Source organism: Furipterus horrens, unplaced genomic scaffold (assembly GCF_987537825.1).
Source record: "Furipterus horrens unplaced genomic scaffold, mFurHor1.1.pri manual_scaffold_10, whole genome shotgun sequence".
NCBI classification, from domain to species: Eukaryota; Metazoa; Chordata; class Mammalia; order Chiroptera; family Furipteridae; genus Furipterus; species Furipterus horrens.
Genome location: NW_028327180.1, coordinates 45,885,060 through 45,906,570, shown reverse-complemented (window position 1 = coordinate 45,906,570; position 21,511 = coordinate 45,885,060). Strand labels below are relative to the sequence as shown.

Below are 21,511 nucleotides of genomic sequence, written 5' to 3'. Positions count from 1 at the left end.
TGTGAGGGCCATTTTTCGTATATGCATGGTCAGTTCCATGAGGGAGGTGCCACTGTGTTGGTCCTCGCTGTATCCTCAGCACTGAAAACAGCCTTGGGTAGAGAAGAGTTGCTTATGAAATATTTGTGGCTTGAACGAACAACTATTCTATGTATGCCACACTCTGGTACCTTTCCAGGGGGAGCAGATGATTATCACAGCTTGGTGTGACAAGTTCTCTGATGGGAGGGTGTCCAAGAGGCTAGGAGAACAGAGAGGAGAAGCTGAGTTATGCCTGGATGGGTGGGTGCAGTTGGTGGGCTTCCTGTAAGAGGCCATGCTACAGCTGTGTCCAAGAGGATGGTGTTGGCTGCACTTGATCTACTTGTGAGCAATCTGAGATCAGGGATCACATCAGTCCCACTCACTGCTGCACTCTCAGTGCCTGGCTCAGAGCCTGGAACTTGTAAGCACTCAGAAAAATGAAAGAAGTTTGCTATGAATTTTGAAGGAGCAGTCCATCCCTCCCCAAATTCCAAGTAAATGGAGCAAAGGACAATGGAACTCAATCCCACCTTTCCACCTGAGCTGCCTAGGGTCTGGGAGAATAAACCTCCACTAGAGAGGGCTTCAGGGAAAGCTGCTTAACCTTACTGTGCCTAAGTTTCCTCAACTGGAAAATGAGGATGATAATAACTCAGTGCATTGAGGATATTGAATATAGAGTCACTATTCTACAGGCCTACACATATGAACTCTCTATTCTTACAAGCCTTTGAGGTGGGTGCTATAATCCTTCCTGTTTTAAAGGTAGAGACACTGAGGCCGGAGAGGGATATGTGCTGTAGAGTAAGTGATTAATATACAACAGATGTCTAATAAGTGTAATTATTGTTATTTTAAATTATAATTCTGCTAGAGGACACTCGAAGGGAGGGCGAGTCAGAAGACAGGGAGGGCCACCCGGCTATGAGTTTTCAAGGGCCCAGCTGTGCAAGCCTGACCTGCCGTCTGGGGCAGGGGGGTATGCCTGTTACTTGGCGGTGTTGCTGGACTCCACACGTGGTGGCAGCGTGTGTGAATCCCAGTTTTTGACCAGGTCCTGAGCCTGCTGGTAGTACACGCGTGGGTCCCGCTGGCGGAGGCGCAGGTGCACCACGTCATAGTCCACGTCATGCCCGATCTTCTTGCATTTGAGGCTGCAGGTGAGGTTCTTGTGCGTGGTGAGCAGATCCTCCAGGTTCTTTTCCAGGTGTGAGATGTGACGCTGCAGCTTGTCAGTGGCCTGGAGAGGGGGCGGGGTCGTACTGGGGGACCGGTGAAGTGGAATCAGAAGAGGGTGAGGTGGGCACACACATCTGGGCCAGGTGTGCATGTGAAAGGAGCATGGCTGAAGAAGTGGTGGGCCTCAGATGGGGGGCACACCTAGCCCAGGTGTGCGTACAGAAGGGCCCTGCCTGGACAGGAGCATAGCTGAGGAGGGGCGGGCCTTGCATGGGCTTGGGGAAAACACAACTGGGCCAGATGTGCTTGAAAAGGAACTGGCGACAGGACAGGGCTGAGGGAGGGGTTGGACGTTGGATAAGAGTGAGTATCTGGGAGAAGTGTGCAAGGAACCTCCTCAGGGCAGGACTGAGAGAGGAGTCTATCATGAGTGGGGCTGGGTGAGGCGGACAGAGGTTGAGAGCACTTATGTGAGACCCGGGACTTACTTGCGGGGACTCTTGGGCGGTAGGTGAAGGACCGACAACCCTGCGTGAGAAGATATTACCTGGGCCAGGTGTGCTTGAGGAAGAAGCCTTACCAGGGCGGGGCTGCTCCTAGAGAGGGCAGGGAGCCGCGGAAAGGGAACTGAGGGTTGCGTACCTGGGCGAGGCGCATGGCCTCGGGGAGTTGGGTGCCCACGTGTCTCTGGTGCACGCGAACCAGGGGCCTATCCAGCTTTTCTCGAGTCTCCAGGTGGTTTTCTGACACAGGACCCTGGCGGAGTGCGGTTTGCGAACAGTGAGGCCCAACCTACGCGGGCATCCCGGGCCTCCTCCCCGCAGACCGTTCCCCCAAACCATACTTTCATGAGGCCGCACGTGATGTACATCTCCTGGTTGAATTTCTTGCACCGATGGATAGTTCCCCTCATCAGTCCTAAGGTCATGTTCAGTCTTTCCTGGGTGGGTGGGAGTGCAGGGGGATCACGCTGGCTTCGCGCCCGCTCTCCTGTGTCCCCCTTCGGTGGCCTTGGTACTCTCCCACCCTAGCCCCCAGCCGCCACCTCCCAGCAGCACCTTCAGCTCTGAGGTCTCGCGTATCTTTTGGGCCAGCGAGGCACACACGCGATCGCTTATCTGCTGCTGTTGTTCCCGGATGTCCTCCTCGTTCTTTGCCATTTCTTGCAACGTGTCCTTGGACTCCAACAACAGTCGCTTGGCTTCATACAGCGCGTCGGCGCACTCTGCAGGAGGGTGGGACATGCGTGGGGCACCAAGCCCTCCTTTCCCCAACCTCGGCTCTCTGTGGCCCACTAGGGTCACGTGATGGTGGGCCATGGGCGAAGGGGCTTTAATGAGAGACTGGGAGAAAGTCCAGGGAAGGGGCTGTTATAGGGATGAGCATGAGTAGCCTGGGGAATGACAGAGAGTGTGGGAAGCAGGAGTAGGCAGGGTGAGAGCTCATTCAGAACGAGGCTGGCTCTCAGCCCTCTCATTTGATCTCGGGGCACAATTCCCCAGAAGAGGAGCAGCTGAGAAGTGGAGGGGAGTGGGTAGGCACCCATTATAGTGGACGCCTTTCTGTGGGGGCCTACCTGGGGTATAAGTGCCCACCGGGTCTGGAGGCGGGGTTTTCTGACCCTGGGTGCTGGGGGTTTGGTCGCTGGAGAGGTTCACCCAAGAGTGGCGGCCCGCCTGCTCCAGAACCTTGTCCAGTGGCTTGTTCATTAAGTCCACAGCCTGGAGCCTCTCCTTGCAACAGAAGGCCAGAGTGTCACGGCAGGAGGCCAGGGTCTGGGGGCAAGGAAGGAGAGATGGAGATGAAGGCAGAAAGTGCTGGGAGGTTGGGGTGGTGGTGGCTGGAATCAATTTTTCAGCTGGGGGCTGCAAAGCATTTCTGCCTCAGAACTGATGTTCTCCAGTTCTAGTTGGGGCAGGAAAGGAAGAATTTCCAAGTCAAGGCTCAGACACCCCACCTTCTCAGCCTCCATCCAGAAGCCTTCAATGACCCCTGGCAGGAGGGTGGGGCGGAGCAGTATGGCTGTGGCAACTTTCCTGTCCTGGGTGTCAATTGCTTACTTAGGTTCTGCGTCTGGCTTTGCCTAGGACCCTGAGGAAGCACACCACCCCTCCACACTGATTTCCCCATCTGTAAAGGGGAGAGGTAGCACTGGCTGTACCCACATCTCTGTCTTCCTGGGCCATCTCTTGCTTCCTCGACTTGCATTCATCCCACCCCTGGCCTCGGGGTCTCCCTTCCTCTTCTCTAATCAGTATCAGGAGCTCTCCCTGGATCTATTGCATCTGGGCCCTCCTGCCCCAACCAAATCCTGCTTCTGTGGGCAATCACTCCTTGTGGTTTAAAGAACTGTAGCCCCGGCCTGAGCATGACGAGCCGCCAGCTTTCTGGCCACGCTTGCCTCTAAGTCTCAACATAAGGCTGCGTGTGGAACATGACTGACAACCACTCAGAGGGTTGTCATGGGAATTAGATCAAAGGATGCTCATTATGCTTATTATATTTTAGAACTTGCTCTGCTTTCTTTATCGGTAATGTAACATAAACAATCTCTAGCAAGCAGTGTATGAAACCTTGCATCTGGTCAAGATGTTTTATAGACCCTAACACAGACTGGTCACTGTGATTCCTATACTGGTACGTGTAATCTGTTACTGTCAAATGCCTAATGACTATTGACAATTTATGAATTTTAGCCTTGTATCTCTCGTATGTATCATCCTCAATAAAAGGCATAAGGGATGAAGGTTTGGCTGCTGGTCTCCACTAGAGAGGTAGTCACCTTCCTTCCCCCAGACATAATAAAGAGTCCTGGGTAAAAGTTTGTTCCGCCATGGTCACGAAGCCTCTGCTGGACAGAGCAACTTCCAACTGAGCCTAGGGTGTGTGTGGCACCTCTGCCATATACTTCCATCATTATATATATATATATAAAATATTTTCCCAGCCTTGAAAGAGAAGAAAATCCTGCCATTTGTGACAACATGGATGAAACTGGAGGATATTATGCTAAGTGAAATAAGCCAGATGCAGCAAGACCAATACTGCATGATATCACTTATTAACATGGTCAAATTTATAGAAGCTAAGAGTAGAATGGTGGTTGTCGGGGAACTGGCAGGAGAAAGAAATGGGGTGAAGTTGATCAAGGGATACAAAGTTTCAGTCATGCAAGATGAGTAAGTTCTGGAGATCTAATTTACAGCCATATGACTATAGTTAACAATGCTGTATTTTATAATTGAGATTTGCTAAGAGGGTGGATCTTATGTTCTCACCACACTTGAAAGTATGTGAAGCGATGGATATGTTAATTATTTTGACTTTGGTGGTTATTTCACAATGTATACATATATCAAATCATTGGGTTGTACATTTTAAATAATGCACAATTTAAAATTGTTAATGATATCTTACTAAAGCTGGGGGGAAAAAAGATACCTGACCTGAAACTATATTCCTGCCACTGGCTAGTCCTGTGCCCTGGGTGAGGCCATTGCTCGCTGAGCCTCAGTTTCCCCATCTCCAATAAGGGGGCCACAGTTTCTATTTTACAGGACTGCTTTAAGCAGCCAACTCAATGACTGTACTGGGCTTGGCACAGAGAGGGTGTTCACTGTTATTCTGAAGCCCAGCTCCATCCCTCAGGGCAAAGCAGAAATACAGTCAGAGTGGGTGGGTTGCGGCATTTGCTGTTGCTAGTCCCCAAGGTCACAGCAGTTTGCCCATTAGGCAGGCAGGGGTCCCCCTGCAGCCCTCTTCACTGGGCCCCAGATATTCCCAACCTTGAGCAAGTCCTCTGACTTTTCCATGTCTTTCTCCATTTTCCTCTTCATGTTCTTTAACTCCTCTTTCTCCCAGGTAAGCATACTGTCGGCTTTGTCAGGGACCTGAAAAGTGAGGGGAGACTCTCACACTCTTGGGCGAGGCCCACGGTGGTAGAGGGCTTGCCAAACTTATAAACTCTGGGTTTGGAGAATGGAGTTGGGGGCATTCTCACCCTATGGGGGTCTCTCTGAGAAGTCTTTATCCTTTCAGGGGGCTGCAGAATGGGGCTGGGGTGTCTCCCTTTTACATGTAGGAGTCCAGTGAGCTGGGATAGGGGAAAGTTTCTCTAAGGTTAGGGGTCCCCCTTCCTTGGTGATGGTCTTATTCCTCTTCTCTGGCTAGAAGTGAGGAATCTTATTATAGAAATGATGAAAGTTTGCCTTTTTGGGGTCTAACTTTCTGAATTTAGGGTCTGGAACTAGGAATCCCACCCTGTGAGTGGGGTCTCATCCCTCCCTATGGAGAGTGTAAGATCCCCTCCCCACCCCCCACCCCCATACACATACACACCTTTGGGATACAACTCTAGGGTTTCACTTTGGAAGATTTCACAGGATTGGAACTCGATAGGAGGTCTCTTTCACTCCTTCTCCCTGACTGGGCTTAACTTGATGGTGTGGGGGCTGTGAGTCTGAGGGTCTCAATCTGTAGGCAGGACCTGTTCTTTTCTTCCCCCATGAGGACTGGGGAGAGTTTCTCACTCACTGAGGCTGTGGAGAGGTTTCTCTTTTTTTTTCTTTTTTCTTTTCCCCTTAGGAGAATTTCATGGATTGGGACCAGGACATCCCCCACTCTTCTCAGCTGGGTATATCACTGGGTTTGGGTATTGAGAGTCTCATGACCACATGAGCATCTCCCTCTGTGAGCCTTGGGTTGTGGGCGGGTCGAGGGGGGGAGTGCATGGCTGGGTTGGGGATTTTGAGTTTCACTCTTTGGGAAGAAATTCATCTAGTTTGACACTGTGGTCCCATCTTTTCTCTCTGGCTGGGAGTCTATTACCTCTGGGGTGAGGAAGCTGAGGATCTCATCCCCATGGCTGAGGACCAAGGTACCTCATCTTGGGGGTGTCCTATCTTCTTGTGCCCTTAACTCACTGGAACTGGGGCTTGGGAGGCGTGTTCTCTCTATGAGGCGAGTTTTCCTCAGGTTGAGGGAAGGCCTCAGTCTTGTAGACCGGGTTTGGGGAGGGAAGGGGTGGTCCCACCTTCTCAGACTTGGGCCGGTAGCCCCGCAGCTTGACGCTTTGCTGGTTAATTAGCAGGCCCTTGCGCACTTCGCTGAGCCTGCGGTCAGTAGCCTCGCGTTGGCGCTGCAGCAGCCGCAGCTGCCCATTGATCTGCTGCTGCGCGCGGCCCAGGCGGGCGGCGGTGAGGCGGGCCCCGCGCGCGTACGCCTGCACCAGCTCTGCAGTCTGCAGGGCGCGCGCATCGCGATTCAGGGGCAGCGGCAGGCGTGCCTTCCAGGAGGGCGGCTTCATCTTGCTCTTCCACAGAGTGACTCCCTCTCCCGGTGGCGGCTTCTCCACGGTGCCACCGCCTTTGACCATCTCTACGCGGAAGCGCCAGGGCAGGGTATAGGAGGCCCGGCAGAGGTGGCGTGTCACGTGCGGGTCCCACACGCTGTCCTTCGGTTGCCACATGGTCACCGCCTCCTGCCCGCAACGGTCGGTCAGCTGTTGTGCCTTCAGCGTCTTGGCCTCCGCAGCCTCACGCCATGCTGGAGCCCCGATGCGCGTGTTCTGGCTGTGCTCAACCGGGGGTATCAGCACGGGCATGGTCCCTGCTTGGTGCCCTGGCCTGGACTGGGTCATCCAAAGGGAGAGGCAGGGACCCCCTCACCTCCTACCCAACCACACGCACTTCCTTCCTGGTCTGAAGAGAGTGAGTAAAACAGAGTGCCCATCACCATGACCACATGACAAGAGCACAGATGGAGTTCCAGAGGAGGGGGAGGTGCTCAACAGAGGTGGCTTGGAATCTTGGCTCCTTGAGAAAGATGACCTCATTTAACCCACCTCTCCCTGTTGTTTCCTACCCTCCAGCAACACAGGTCTTTGTCCAGCTCTTAGGGTCTGCTAAACTCTTTCCCACTTAAAAGATCTGGATTTGCTGCTCTTTCTGTGTGGCATATTCTTTTCCATGTTGTTACCATGGCTGATTCCTTTCCAATCTTCAGAACCCACCTTAAACGAGGGTCTGTCTGGAAAAAGTCCAACCATTGTTATAACAAGAACAGTTTGCGCAACATGATGTAACCTGACAGCCAAGGAGACTGGACTGGAATGAGCATGTATGAACAATGATGACTTCATTGTGCTAGTCAGTGGTGTGGTAAACGCCTTTGAGTGAGCATGTGTACTGTGTGGCTGTCCCATTCAAAATGACTGAGTGAGTAGAGCAATGAATCTGTGTCAAATTTTGCATTAAGCTTGAACATTCCTCTGTGGAAACTATTCGGATGATTCAGAAGGCTGCAGCTATGGGCAACTGGTGATTGGCGGCTTCATCACACAATGTGCCCACTCATGCATCGTGTCTCATGCAGAGTTTTTTTTTGTGAAACATCAAATCACTCAGGTGACTCAGCCCCCTACAGCCCAGATTTGGTGCCCTGTGACTTCTGGCTTTTTCCAAAACTAAAATCACCTTTGAAAAGGAAAAGGTTTCAGACTGCCAATGAGATTCAGGAAAATACGACAAGCAGCTGATGGCGACTGGGAGAACTGTGTGAGGTCCCACAGTGCCTACTTTGAAGGGGAGTGAGGTGTCATTGTCCTATGCACAATGTTTCTTGTATCTTGTATCTTGAATCTTCTTCAATAAGTGTCTCTATTTTTCATGTTACATGACTGGATACCTTTGGGGCAGACCTCGCATATCACCATCTTCAAGGGATTTTTTCCTAGCACTATATCTAAGACTCACTCTTTCCCATCACTCAGGGTTTTTAGTGCAAGGAACAGAAAAGGTGACCTCACCATCACAGCCAAAACAAACAAACAAACAAATAAAGTAAATAAATAAATAAATAAATAAAGTGGTAGCCTTTGACGACCATGGCTATTACTGCAAACCCTCAGCTGCATCTGCTGTCCCAGTGATGTCACTGCTACTGCAGCAGCAACTGAGTCAGTTCTCCATGATACCTGCTTCTTTGTCTTCTTAGTTCCCAGGCTCCAAGGTGGCTGCATCTAATTGGCTGAACACATGCCACATGGTTATGCTCTTGCTGCAAGGAAAGCTGGGAAAGTGAGTCATGTCTGAACTTCCTGTTTTCATGGGGGAAGAAAGACTTTGTTTCCCACTGAGACTCATATAGGGAATTTCTCCCACATAGGAAGCAGGTCAGAGTCTGGGGAAGAAAAAAGGGACAACTACTCTCCATCCTTCCCCAGTACTCCCCCATCATTCTCCACCTTCTTTCCTTCTGGCAGTGGCATCTTTACTTGGGCATTTGATAGCCACCTCAAACTATGGTTAAGGTTCTAGAGCCAAACAACTTGAGTTTAAATTATGATTCTGACACTTGCCATCTGTGTGACCTTGGGAAAGTCACTTAACTTCTCTATGTCCTTTGTTTTCTTACTGATCAACTGGATAATAGGATTGTGGCATGGATTAAGTGAGTTAATAAGAGTAAAGTGGCTGATATAGAGTAGGCACTACACAAGTGCTTACTTTTCATTTTTATTATTTGGATGATAGGTGAATGAGTTTTTCTAATACCAGGGAATGCAAGAGGGTTTCACAAAGAACTAGGGAAACAGCTTTCTTGGGATAACATTCCACACTCAGCTATCCACCTTTGCTTCATTCACATTCAGTACATTCATTTTCCAAACTGGAGGATTTCACTGTCTTGGTCTGCTGCCTGGTGTATGGAATATCTCTATTGTGCAGTGCTGTGCCAAACTACCTTGTGTTCTTGTGTCAGACCTACATAAAGATGATTTTGGTTTCAGCATACATCTATGGTGAAATTCATTATGCCTATCTATGGGTGGAGATGTGGTCTGTCCTATTCTGGCTTTTAATTGGTTCAACTTATTCATGCCAATGAACTCCCAGTGTTTACCCCTATTATTGTCTGCTCATTGAAATTGGTGCATACTACTGCCCATTGCTCAGTCCACCAACTTCTCATTTTCATCTCTCAAACCATTTGTATCAACTTCTAAAACTCACCTCCAGTTCTGGGTTTTGATGGCCAATTTTGGACATTTTTCTCTAGCTTGAGACATATGCCTATGTTTAAGGAATAGGTAAACCACCTTCTGTTCTTCTTTCAAAGCCTGCTGATCACAGCTTGGGTTGGCAGGTTCTATAGACTGAATGTCTGTGTGTCCCCCACCCCCCGCCCACTGCAAATTCATATGTTATTCTAATGCCCAATGTGTGGGTATAGTAGTTGGGGCCTTTGGGAGGTGATTAGGTCACAAGGGTGGAGCCCTTGTGAATGGGATTAGTGCTTTTATTAAAGAGACCCCAGAACGGTTCCTTGCCCCTTCTGCCACATAAAGACAGTAAGAAGATGGCATCTGTGAGCCAGGAAGTGGGCCTTCACCAGACACTAAGTCTGCTGGCAACTTGACCTTGGACTGCTCAGCCTCCAGATCTGTGAGGATTACATTTCTGTTGTTTATAAGCCACCAGTCTTTGGTTTTCTGTTATAGCAGCCCAAACAGACTAAAATAGCAAGTGCCTTGAGGGAAGCATAGTAGGGCTGGGATTACCTCTCAGTCTCCAAGAGATTTAACTACATGTGGCTGAACAGAAATGATGCTCAAAAAATGCTACAGAAACATTTATATACATAAGCCAAGGCTGGGAAAAAATTTCACTGTCCCTCAAACTCAAATACCTCTCTTAAGCTAACAAATAAGTCTGTTTTCATACTATGAAAGTAATGTATAACATTGTGTAAAACACAGAAAAATATAATGAAGAAAATAAGAGCCATCTGTAATTTTATCACCCAGTGATACCTAGTCTGAACATATTTTGATTTCACTCCAGTCATTTCTCTAAACTCCCCTCCCCACATGTCATGGGTGGTAAATAATACAATCATTAATAAATAATAATACAAGAATAAACTGTATTTCATGTACTCACAAATATAAACCTACTATTGCCCATTACTCTGTATATATGTACACACACACACACACACACACACACAGTTATACACATATCCCTCCTCTCAATATACTGAAGTTCAAATATTTTTAACTGAGGCCAATGGGGCATAATATTTGTGAAATTAGCTCTCTTATTTTTATAATGAAGACCGCTTTACAGAAATTCCTTTTTGTAGCCATCTTTACTGGGACTACCTATTTATATAGTGAGTATTACAAAATGGAGAGCAGAATTCTCTGCTTGGATTAAATAGAGTGAAAATACAGGATGTATGAGAAAGAAAAACCTTCTAAAACTTCTAGGTTTTTTTCTTTTCTTTCCCTTTTTTTCTTTGGTATTGCATGGTGATGCCCTTCATTCTGAAAGCTTGGCAGGTAATTATCAGAGACCCCTTTTCCGGTTCCCTGATGTCTTCCCTTCTGGGGCACCAGGTCCTACTTTTAGTAGGTGCCCCCCTTTCTCTTGGAGATAATCACATCAATTGGTCTCTCACTCCAGGGGGATATGACCTAGAATCAGTTTTGTCTTTGAGAAATGAGGTCGCTTTCCTGGGGGAAGTGTCAGGAGACTGTGGGAAGCCCCAGGCTGGGAGGAGAGGTTCTTTCTGGCTTTTCCCAGTCACCTCTTGCAAAGGTAGTGACCCTGTTAGTTGGTAAGGCATAAGGATTGGTCTGTATGGCTTTCATCCCCATCAATCCCCTAAAATGGTTCAGGCAAAAGTTATATATGTCCTCCTGCAGTGGACAAATTTCATAGTTTCTTTCCATTCCATTCAACTTGACCTATAAGTAGAATTTGAAATAATCTGCCACCTGCAACTTGAATCTCCTGTACTCTTTCACACTTTTCCCTTTTGCCTCTGGTCTTGTTCCTTCACAGGTTGGTTATCTGCCACCCACACCCTCAAACATAGTGTGTTTCAGTCTTAAAGGTGGCTGCTGGTGGTCCCCATCTTCTGGTCTTCATGCCCCATGAAGTCCCCTCCCTTTGCACGTGGCTGCATCTAGTTCTAACCAACAGAAAATGGCAAAAATTAAAGAATGCTACCTCTAAGATTAGGTTATAAGAGATCATGGCTTCTATTTTTCTTGCTCTTTCAGAAATGGAGAGACTCATGTGGCAAGAAATTGAGGGAGTTTCTGGTCCTCAGCCAGCAAGGACCTGAGGTCCTCAGTCCAATATCTGTGAGGAACTGAGCCCTGCCAATACCATACGTGTGAGCTTTGAAACACATCCTTTCCCAGTCCAGCCTTTAGATGAGGTAGCAGCCCCAGCTGGAATTTTGTCTGCATCCTGGTAAGGGACCCTGAGCTAGAGGACCCAGCTAGTCCAGGACCAGATTCCTGACCCACAGGAACCCATAAAATAAATATTTATTGTTTTAAGCTGTTAAGTTCATTTTTTAAAAGGATTTTATTTATTTATTTTCAGAGAGAGTGGAAAGGAGGGAGAAAGAGAAAGAGAGAAGTATCAATATATGGTTGCCTCTCGCATGCCCACAACTGGGGACCTGACCCAAAACCCAGGCATGTGACCTGCCTGGGAATTGAATCTGTGACCCTTTGGTTCATAGGCTGGCTCTCAATCTACTGAGCCACAGCAGCCTGGGCTAAGCTGTTATGTTTTGTGATAGCTTGTTATGCAGCATTAGCTAACTAATGCATTAGGTTTCTGTCTTCCATTCACTTCTAATTTCTCACCCTCTCCCTGGATTTAGGTATAATTGTTAGATTAGGATGATGGTGGTTTTAAGACCAATGGATAGGTTTAGTGAGGCAAGTGCCAAGTTTAAAATAGGATCTGGTTCCTTACCATAATCTGCAGAATCTCAGTGCCTTACCACCTGGATCCTGTCCACCTTTCCTTTTCAATATCCTAACACTCTGTGCTTACATCATTAAGGCTCAGCCATGCTGGTGCTCTGACTGAGTTTATTTAATCTCATGGGCTTTGTGTTTGCTCTCCTCCTCTTTAGATGTTCTGCATTTTCAAATGGTTTACTCCCTCTCATCCTTTAGGTCTCTGCTCATATCTTATTTCCTAAAGGGCCTTCCTTGACCATCTGATCTAAGGCTCGTACTGCCCTGCCACACTATATGCTTCCTCCTCACAGCAGTCATTGGTTTGTGATATCGATCTCCAGATGTCAGCTCTTTAATGGGGCTCTTATCTCTTCCAGTTCTCACTGAGTCTGTGCTGCCTAGCCTAGTTCCTGACATAAAGCAGGCCTTTCATACTTCGTTGTTGAGTGACTGAATGGTAGTGGCCCTGCCATGCTTGGACATGATCCACATGTGGAATAACCAAGACTTTCTGCTGCTTCTGCCATGGACATTCATGTTCTGGCTGCTCAACTTCCAAGCATCTTTTTTTACTCATGGGGGAACCCAAATTAGGTGGGAGGCCTTACCCACTGTTGTGAGTTGAACTGTGTCCCTTCAGAAAGTTATGTTGAAGTCCCGACTCCAGGTACTTGTAAATGTGTCCTTGTTTGGAAATAGGGTCTTTGCAGACGTACTTAGTTAACACAAGGTTATTCTGGAGTAGAGCGGAACCTCAATCCAATGATTGTTGTCCTTATATTATAAGGAGGCTATGTGAAGATACAGAGACACACAGGGAAGATGGCAACATGAAGAAAAAGGCAGAGACTGGAGTGGTGCATCTATATGCCAAGGAACACCAAGGATTGCTGGCAACTACTAGAAACAAGGAAGGATCCTCCCCTAGAGCCTTTGAAGGGAGCAGGACTCAGCCAACACCTTGATTTCAGACTTCGGGCCACCAGGACTCAGAGAGTAAATTTCTATTGTTTCAAGCCACTTAGTTTGTGATAACTTGTTATGGAAGTCCTAGAAAACTAATATGATGACATCTGTCTCTTTAGTGTGAGATCCCTTGCCTACTCCTGGCCTGTCTCTCCACGTGGCATTCCCTGTCACCTGTGCACCTCTTCGGTGCTCAAAGAGCAGAAAAGAGAGAGGCTGCTGTTTCCTCTTCTAGCTTTCTGAGCTCATCTTTCATATGCTAGTTTCCACCTTAATCTTAATCCTCCTTTTATCTCCTGCTGGCGCCTCCTATAAGTCAACCCACTTGAGAGATTCTCAGAAGCAAGGAGTCTATTGATATGGTTGGTCCACCCAGATCCATCCGTCTCCTGGGGTCAGAGCAGGCCGGAGCTGGGTGAAGGGTGGACTGGGGGACCCAACAGAAAAATCTCTTTCCTAATGGTGGATTGATTGATCGATCGAGTTATTGAACTAATATTACTGAGCCCCTGCTCTGTGTCAGGCACTGGGCTAAGAACCAGGAGCCAGGAGTGATGAGAAACAAAGCCCCGTCCCTTACGAGCTCCTCATGCAGTGGAGGAGATGGAAAATGAGAAAGTAAAATAAACCACCAAGTGATCAGGTGAGGAGCGGGCCTTCAGAATTCCCAGCTGCCGGCTCCGTGCTGCGCTGTTCGTGGCCACTTCTCACTCGCAGTGCTGCTCCTGGCGTGGGCCCAGCCCCGGGGCAGCCTGACTGTGGCTGGGCGGGGAGAGGGCGGGGCGGTGGAGGCTCCTGGGCTTCCACAGCGGCTCGGTCCGCTGGGTGGACACGGGCCGGAGCACGGGGCTGCGGGGAGCCGCACCGCTTTTCCGCCATCTGGTGCCAGCACGTCTGTTGGGAGAGATGTGTTCGATGCTTATCTACGGAGGATGAAAACTCAGAAGATAGAAGGCTGATTTATACTGGGAATCTGGCTTGAGCAGTATGTGGTGTGAAATGTTCCTCTCATCCTGCAAGTGTGATCAGCCTTACGTTTCTATCATGCATTTTTGCGCAAAATAATATCATGCGTATTCAGAAGCCTGCTTTTGCAAATTTTATTTTATGGCACCATAGGACGCTTAATTGTGATCAGCCCAGTACTGCTTCACTCTGTTACAAAAGGTAGGTCGTTCGGTTGTACAGGGGTCCCCAGCAGACAATTATAAAGCCATTACTTACAATGTTGTGCTTTCAGAAGCGCGAGCAGTGTTTCTCCAGAATGATGTGAAGATTCCAAAGAGCACACATGCGTTTACCACATTTTATGCTAAAACAAAACCACTGTTAGTTAATCCAGGTCTCTTTGAAAACCCTGAAGACTATGACCATCTAATGAATTATGACAAATGATTCACTTTTGTTATAGAAGAAATAAGTGAAAACAAAACAGATTAAAGATGAGAAACAAGTGTATTGTTTTTGTTTGTGCTTAGATATGATTTTTGTTCCAATCTATAATAGTCATATTGCCTTTACTTTTGTTTTTTTTAAAAAATAAAATAAACCACTAAGATCATGTCTGATAGAAGTAATGAGTCATCATCATCACTATCTAATAAATATCATCATAAGCAGGAAAGCACTGACAAAATGACATAATTCTATTTTTTTTTTAAGTTATGGTAAAGCCCTGACTGGTGTAGTTCAGTTGGTCATCATGTAAATTGAAAGGCTGGGGGTTTGATCCCTGGCGAGGGCACATACATAGGGTGCGGGTTCAATCCCCAGTTATGGCACACATGGGAGGCAACCAATCGGTGTTCCTCTCAATTGATGTTTCTCTCTCACATCAGTGTCTCCCCCCACACCAAAAAAAGCAATGAAAAAATTAAGAAACATAAAAATCATGGTAAAATATACATAACATGAAACTTACCATCTTACTACTTTAAAGTGTTTTGTTTAGTGACAGTAAGCACATTCACACTGCAGTTCAGCCATCACCACCACTGTCTCCAGACCTCCCTTCATCCTGAATAACTGAAACTGTCCATATTGAACACTAACTCCCTGCTTCTCCCTCAACCCCCTCACCCAGCCCATGGCACCCACCATCCTTTCTGTCTCCCTGAATCTGACTTGTCTAGGGATCGCACAGTATTTGTCCTTTTGAGCCTGGCTTATTCACTCAGCATACCACCATCCTCATGGTTTATCCATGCTGTAGCAGGTGGGCATGATTTTAATTACGAACTAGAAAAAATATCCCCACCTAAAAGTAATCCAACATTTGAGTGAAGGTTATGAATATTATTTGCCTGGCATTTAAACAAATTTTCAATTACAGTTTATGTTCAATATTATTCTGTATTAGTTTCAGATACACAGTATAGTGATTAGACAACAACCATGTACTTTACAGAATGGTGCCCCCAGTATTTCAAGCACCCACCTGGCCCCTTGCACAGTTATTATGATATTGTTTGTTAAAGAGTATTTCTTAGATGTCCAGCCAGTAGGGTAATCAGCTGAACTTGGGTCCCGGACTCAGGACCCCCCGCGGTTGCATGCTCTGACCAAGCAGAACAGGGAACTTGACCTAACTGTTATTCCTTTGAGCAGTGACCTATTCTTTTGAGCAATGACTTGGGGAATAGCAGTGACCTATTCCTTTGAGCAATGAGCTGGGGAATAGTGGAAAATTTTTGTCTATACAAGTTGTATTTCTGTCCAAGTTCCTGCACCTGAAATGCTTTATAAACTCCCTAATCCCTAAGGTCGGGGCTGTCCACCTAAGTCCGGCTTGTGGACGGGTGGGCAGTAGCTGGCCAGATAATAAAGGCTCTTTAAATTCTAATTTGGTTGTCTCCAACCATTTGGTTCTCGCACTTGCTCCACAACATCGTTGACTATATTCTCTATGTTGTAATCATCATCTCTGTGACTGTTCTGTAACTGCCCACTTGTATTTCTTAGTCCTTCACCTTTTATACCCAGCCCCCCAACCCCACATCCCCTCTGGCAACCCTCAGTCTATTCTCTGTATCTATGATCTGTTTCTATTGTTTCCTTATTTTGTTCTTTAGACTCCACATATAAGAGAAATCATATGGCATTTACTTTTCTCTATCTGACTTATTTCACTTAGCATGATACCCTCTAGGTCCACTCATGCTGTTGCAAAAGGTAAGACTTCATTCTTTTTTTATGGCCAAGTATATTCCATTGTATATATCGTCGTCGGCAGCCGTCCGTCTCGAGAGACGATGGTGTAGCTTCTTAAGAGTCTATCTGCACCGCCGAGAATGGCTGTGCAGTCCAACTCGGGAGTGACACGGTATGTCTCCTCCCGTGTTAAATCGACATCTTGCGATGACGCTGGAGTGTCCTCTCCAGTGAAGCTGAAGCTACAGAGCCTGGGCAGGGTGATATGGAGGGTCTGCTGTTGCCCATGCAGCAGACCCCCCCTCTCTTCGCAGCTGAAGGATCCAAGGGAAAGACGGAGTCAATACAGCTTGGCTTCAGGTGCGCCGCAGGAGTTGCCGGTGTTGACTACAACGTCAAACCGCCTTAGGGACTCCGGCTCCGGATTTTCTGTCGGGGTTTACTCCCTTAGCCTTTCCCCTGAAGAGGTATGCCGCAAGGCAGCGGAGGTTTTTTGGAATCAGAGTTTTCCTTCTCTGATGTGCCCTGACTGGAAGATCGAACCAGCGACACTTAGCTCGCAGGCCAACGCTCAATCCACTAAGCCAAACCAGCCAGGCCCATTGTATATATATACTACAGCTTTTTTATCCACTTGTCTATTGATGGGCACTTGTTGCTTCCATAGCTTGGCTATTATAAATAATGCTGCAATAAATGTGGTGGTGCATATATCCTTTTGAATTAGTGTTTTGGGTCATAAGGCAGTTCCATTTTTAATTTTTTGAGGAACCTCCACACTGTTTTCCACAGTGGCCGTACCAATCTTCATTCTCACCAATACTGTACTAGGGTTCCCTTTCTTCCACATCTTTTTCAATATTTGTTGTTTGTTCATTTATTGATGATAGCCATTCTGACAGGTGTGAGGTAGTATCTCATTTTTTAACTGGGTTGTTTCTTTTTCTGGTGTTTAGTTGTATGAGTTCTTTATAAATTTTGGATATTAACCCTTTATCAGATGTATCAGTGGTGAATATCTTTTCCCATTCAGTATGTTGACTTTTCATTTTGTTGATTGTTTCCTTTGCTGTGTAAAAATTTTTTTAGTTTGATGCGTCCCATCTGTTTATTTTTCTTTTGTTTCCCTTGCTTGAGGAGATATGTCAGAAAATATATTGTTATGAGAAATGTCTAAGATTTTACTGCCTATGTTTTCTTCTAGGTTTTTTATGGTTTCAAGTCTTACATGTAAGCCTTTAACCTTTTTTTTTAAATTCAATTTTATCATTTTTCTATTACATTTGTCCCATTCCCCCCACCCCCGTTTCTCCCCCCAACCTAACCAACCCCTTCTCCCACAGTCATTCCCCACCCTGTTGCCCATGTCCATGGGTCATTTATACTAGTTCTTTTACTAGACCCTTACCTTATTTACCCCTTCTCCCCCTGCCCCCGATAACTGTTTTTCTGTTCCTTGTTCAATTTTGTTCATTTGTTTGTGTTGTTCATTAGTCTCCTGTATTAGGTGATATCATATGGTGTTTTTCTTTCATTACCTGGCTTATTTCGCTAAGCATAATTCTCTCTAGTTCCATCCGTGTTGTTGCAAATGATAGGAGTTCCTTCTTTCTTTCTGCTGCATAGTACTCCATTGTGTAAATGTACCACAGTTTTTTAAATCCACTCAAATACAGATGGGCACTTAAGCTGTTTCCAGAACTTGGATATTGTGAATAGCGCTGCTATGAACATAGGGGTGCATAGGTTCTCGTGAATTGGGGTTTCAGGATTCTTCAGGTATAGTCCTAGCAGTGGAATCGCTGGTTCAAAAGGCAGTTCCATTTTTAGTTTTTTGAGGGAATTCCATATTGTTTTCCATAGTGGCTGCACCAGTCTGCATTCCCACCAGCAGTGCTCTAGGGTTCCCATTTATCCACGTCCTCGCCAGCACTTGTTTGTTGATTTGTTGATAATGGCCATTCTGACTGGTGTAAAGTGTTATCTCATTGTGGTTTTTATTTGCATCTCTCTGGTGGCTAGTGATGTTGAGCATTCTTTCATGTGTCTATGGACCCTCTGTGTTCAGGTCCTTTGCCCATTTTTTAATTGGGCTGTTTGTCTTCTTGGTGTTGAGATGTGTAAGTTCTTTATATATTTTAGAGATCAATCCCTTGTCTGAGGTATCATTGGCAAATATATTTTTCCATATAGTTGATTCCCTTTTCATCTTGCTGATGTTTTCTTTTGCTGAGCAGAAACTCTTTGGTTTGGTGTAGTCCCATTTGTTTATTTTTCCCTTTATTTCCCTTGCCTTAGGAAATGTATCAGTGAAAATATTGCTATGTGGGATATCGGAAATTTTCCTGCCTATGTTTTCCTCTAGGACTTTTACGGTGTTATGGCTTACATTTAAGTCCTTGATCCATCTTGAGTTTATTCTGGTGTGTGGTGTAAGTTGGTGGTCTAGTTTCATTTTTTTTGCATGTCCCTGTCCAGTTTTCCCAGCACCATTTGTAGAAGAGGCTCTTCTCACTCCATTTTATGTTCCTTCCCCCTTTGTTGAAGATTAGTGGACCATATAGACCTGGGTTTATTTCTGGGCTCTCTATTCTGTTCCATTGATCTATATGTCTGTTCTTATGCCAGTACCAGGCTGTCTTGACGACAGTGGCTTTGCAGTATAGTTTGATGTCAGGTATTGTGATTCCTCCTACTGTGTTCTTCTGTCTGAAGATTGCTGTGTCTATTCGGGGTCTTTTTTGGTTCCATATAAATTTTTGAAGTATTTGTTCTAGGTTTGTGAAATATGACACTGGTATTTTAATAGAGATTGCGTTGAATCTGTAAATGACTTTGGGTAATATGGCCAGTTTAACAGTGCTGAGTCTTCCCATCCATGAACATGGTATATGCTTCCATTTATTTGTATCTTCCTTAATTTCTTTCTTCAGCAACATGTAGTTTTCCAAGCACAGGTCTTTTATCTCTTTGGTTAAGTTTATTCATAGGTACTTTATTTTTTTTGTTGCTATAGTAAATGGGATTTTTTTTTGTTTCTATCTCTGACATTTTATTGTTGATGTACAGAAATGCCTTCAATTTTTGAGTATTGAGTTTGTACCCTGCTATTTTTCCAAATTCACTCTCTATGTCAAGTAGTTTATTAGTGGAGTCTATAGAGTTTCTATGTACACTATCATGTCATCTGCAAACAATGACAGTTTTACTTCCTCTTTTCCAATTTGGATGCCTTTTATTTCTTTTTCTTGTCTGATTGCTGTGCTTAGAACCTCCAACATTATGTTAAATAGGAGTGGAGAGAGTGGACATCCTTGTCTTGTTCCTGATCTCAGGAGGAATGCTTTCAGTTTTTGTCTATTAAGTATGATGTTGGTTTCAGGTTTCTCGTATATAGTCTTTATTATGTTGAGGTATGCTCCCTCTATTCCCATTTCGCTGAGAGTTTTCATCATAAATGGGTGTTGTACTTTATCAAATGCTTTTTCTGCATCTATGGATACGATCATGTGGTTTTTGTCTTTCATTTTGTCTTTGTGGTGTATTACATTTATTGATTTGCAAATATTAAACCATCTTTGCATCCCTGGGATAAATCCCACTTCATTGTGGTGTATGATCTTTTTAATGTGTTGCTGGATCCTGTTTGCCAATATTTTGTTGAGGATTTTAGCATCTATGTTCCTCAGTGATATTGGCCTGTAGTTTTCTTCCTTTGTTGTGTCTTGACTTGGTTTTAGAATTAGAGTAATACTGGCTTCATAGAAAGAGTTTGGGATTTTTCCCTCTTCTTGGATTTTTTGGAATAGTTTGAGAAGGGTAGGCATTAGTTCTTCCCTAAATGTTTTGTAAAATTCACCTGTGAAGCCATCTAGTCCAGGGCTTTCATGTGCTGGGAGTTTTTTGATTACTGTTTCAATTTCACTCTTTGTTATTGGTCTGTTCAGGCTTTCTACTTTTTCTTGATTCAGTTTTGGAAGATTATATGTTTCTAAAAATTTGTCCATTTCATCTAGGTTGTCATGTTTCTTGTTGTACAATTGTTTGTAGTAATTTCTTACAATCCTTTGTATTTCTTTGATCTCGGTTGTGATATCTCCTCTTTCGTTTCTGATTTTGTTTATTTGGATCTTCTCTCCTTTTTTCTCGATGAGCCTGGTTAAAGACTTGTCGATTTTGATTTTCTTTTCAAAGAACCAGCTCCTAATTTTGTTGATCTCGTGAATTGTTTGTTTAGTCTCTATGTCATTTAATTCTCCTCTGATCTTGATGATTTCCTTCCTTCTATTCACCTTGGGCTTTGTTTGTTGTTGTTGTTCTAGTTCTTGTAGCTTTAGGGTTAGATTTTTTATTTGGGATTTTTCTATCTTTTTCAGGTAGGCCTATATTGCTATGAACTTTTTTTTCAGGACTGCTTTTGCTGTGTCCCATAGGTTTTGGGTTGTTGTGTGTTCATTATCATTAGTTTCCAGAAATGTCTTGATTTCTTCCTTGATGTCATTGTTAATCCATTCATTATTTAATATCATGTTATTCATTTTCCATGAGTTTGAATGTCTTTGAGTTTTTTCCTTGAGATTGGTTTCTAGTTTCAAGGCATCGTGGTCTGAGAAGATGCTTGATATGATTTCAATTTTCTTGAATTTGTTGAGGCTTGTTTTGTGTCCTACCATGTGGTATATCTTTGAAAATGTCCCATGTGTATTCGAAAGGAATGTATATTTTGCTTCTTTGGGTGAAAAGTTCTATATATATCAATTAAGTCCATTTGATCTAGTGTGTTGTTCAATGCCTCAATATCCTTGGTGTTTCTTTGCTTTGAAGATCTGTCTATTGTTGATAATGGGGTGTTAAAGTCCCCTAGTATGAGTGTGTTTCAGTTGATATCCTTCTTGTCATCTTCTAGTATTTTCCTTATATATTTTGGTGCTCCTATGTTGGGTGCATATATGTTTACCAGGGTTATATCTTTTTGATGGATTGTTCCTTTAAGTATTATGAAATGCCCTTCTTTGTTTGTTTTTATGGCCTCTGCTGTGAAATCTGTTTTGTCTGATGTAAGTATTGCTACTCCAGCATTTTTTTTCATGTCCATTTGCCTGGAATACTTTTTTCCATCCCTTCACTTTCAGTCTGTGTAAATCTTTTGTTTTGAGGTGTGTCTCTTGTAGACGGCACATATGTGCATCATGTTTTTATATCCATTCTACTACCCTATGTCTTTTGATTGGAGCATTTAATCCATTTACATTTAAGATTATTATTGACTGGTATTTATCATTTCCCTCTGTACCTATGTTTCTCTCCCTCTCTCTTTCTCTTCTGTTTCTTAAAGCATTCCCTTTAGCGTGTCTTGCAATGCTGGTTTGGTGGAGATGTATTCTTTTAGTCTTCCTTTGTCTGGGAAACTCTTTATTTCAC

General features: G+C 45.0%; 1 protein-coding gene and 1 pseudogene across 1 annotated transcript; one reads left to right on the top strand and one right to left on the bottom strand.

Moving 5' to 3' along the window:
- Nucleotides 1–882: 882 nt before the first annotated feature.
- On the bottom strand, nt 883–6,838 carry TEKTL1 (tektin like 1). Its single transcript, XM_090288862.1, has 7 exons — nt 6,236–6,838; nt 4,989–5,093; nt 2,780–2,978; nt 2,262–2,428; nt 2,048–2,143; nt 1,846–1,959; nt 883–1,264 (listed from the first exon to the last, which is right to left on the bottom strand). Exons 1-7 carry the CDS (start codon nt 6,803–6,805, stop codon nt 1,013–1,015), a joined length of 1,503 nt encoding a protein of 500 aa, XP_090144988.1. The 5' UTR covers nt 6,806–6,838; the 3' UTR covers nt 883–1,012.
- Nucleotides 6,839–12,804: 5,966 nt separating this feature from the next.
- On the top strand, nt 12,805–14,335 carry LOC150000010 (transmembrane protein 70, mitochondrial pseudogene; annotated as a pseudogene).
- Nucleotides 14,336–21,511: the final 7,176 nt, after the last annotated feature.

Excerpts from the sequence above, each read along its gene's own strand:
- TEKTL1 (XM_090288862.1), bottom strand. The coding sequence starts at position 6,805 with ATGCCCGTGCTGATACCCCCGGTTGAGCACAGCCAGAACACGCGCATC. Across the intron at positions 2,144-2,261 it reads GCGAGACCTCAGAGCTGAAG|GAAAGACTGAACATGACCTT; the intron begins GTGCTGCTGGGA and ends CCACCCACCCAG. Across the intron at positions 1,265-1,845 it reads AGGCCATGCGCCTCGCCCAG|GCCACTGACAAGCTGCAGCG; the intron begins GTACGCAACCCT and ends CCCCCTCTCCAG.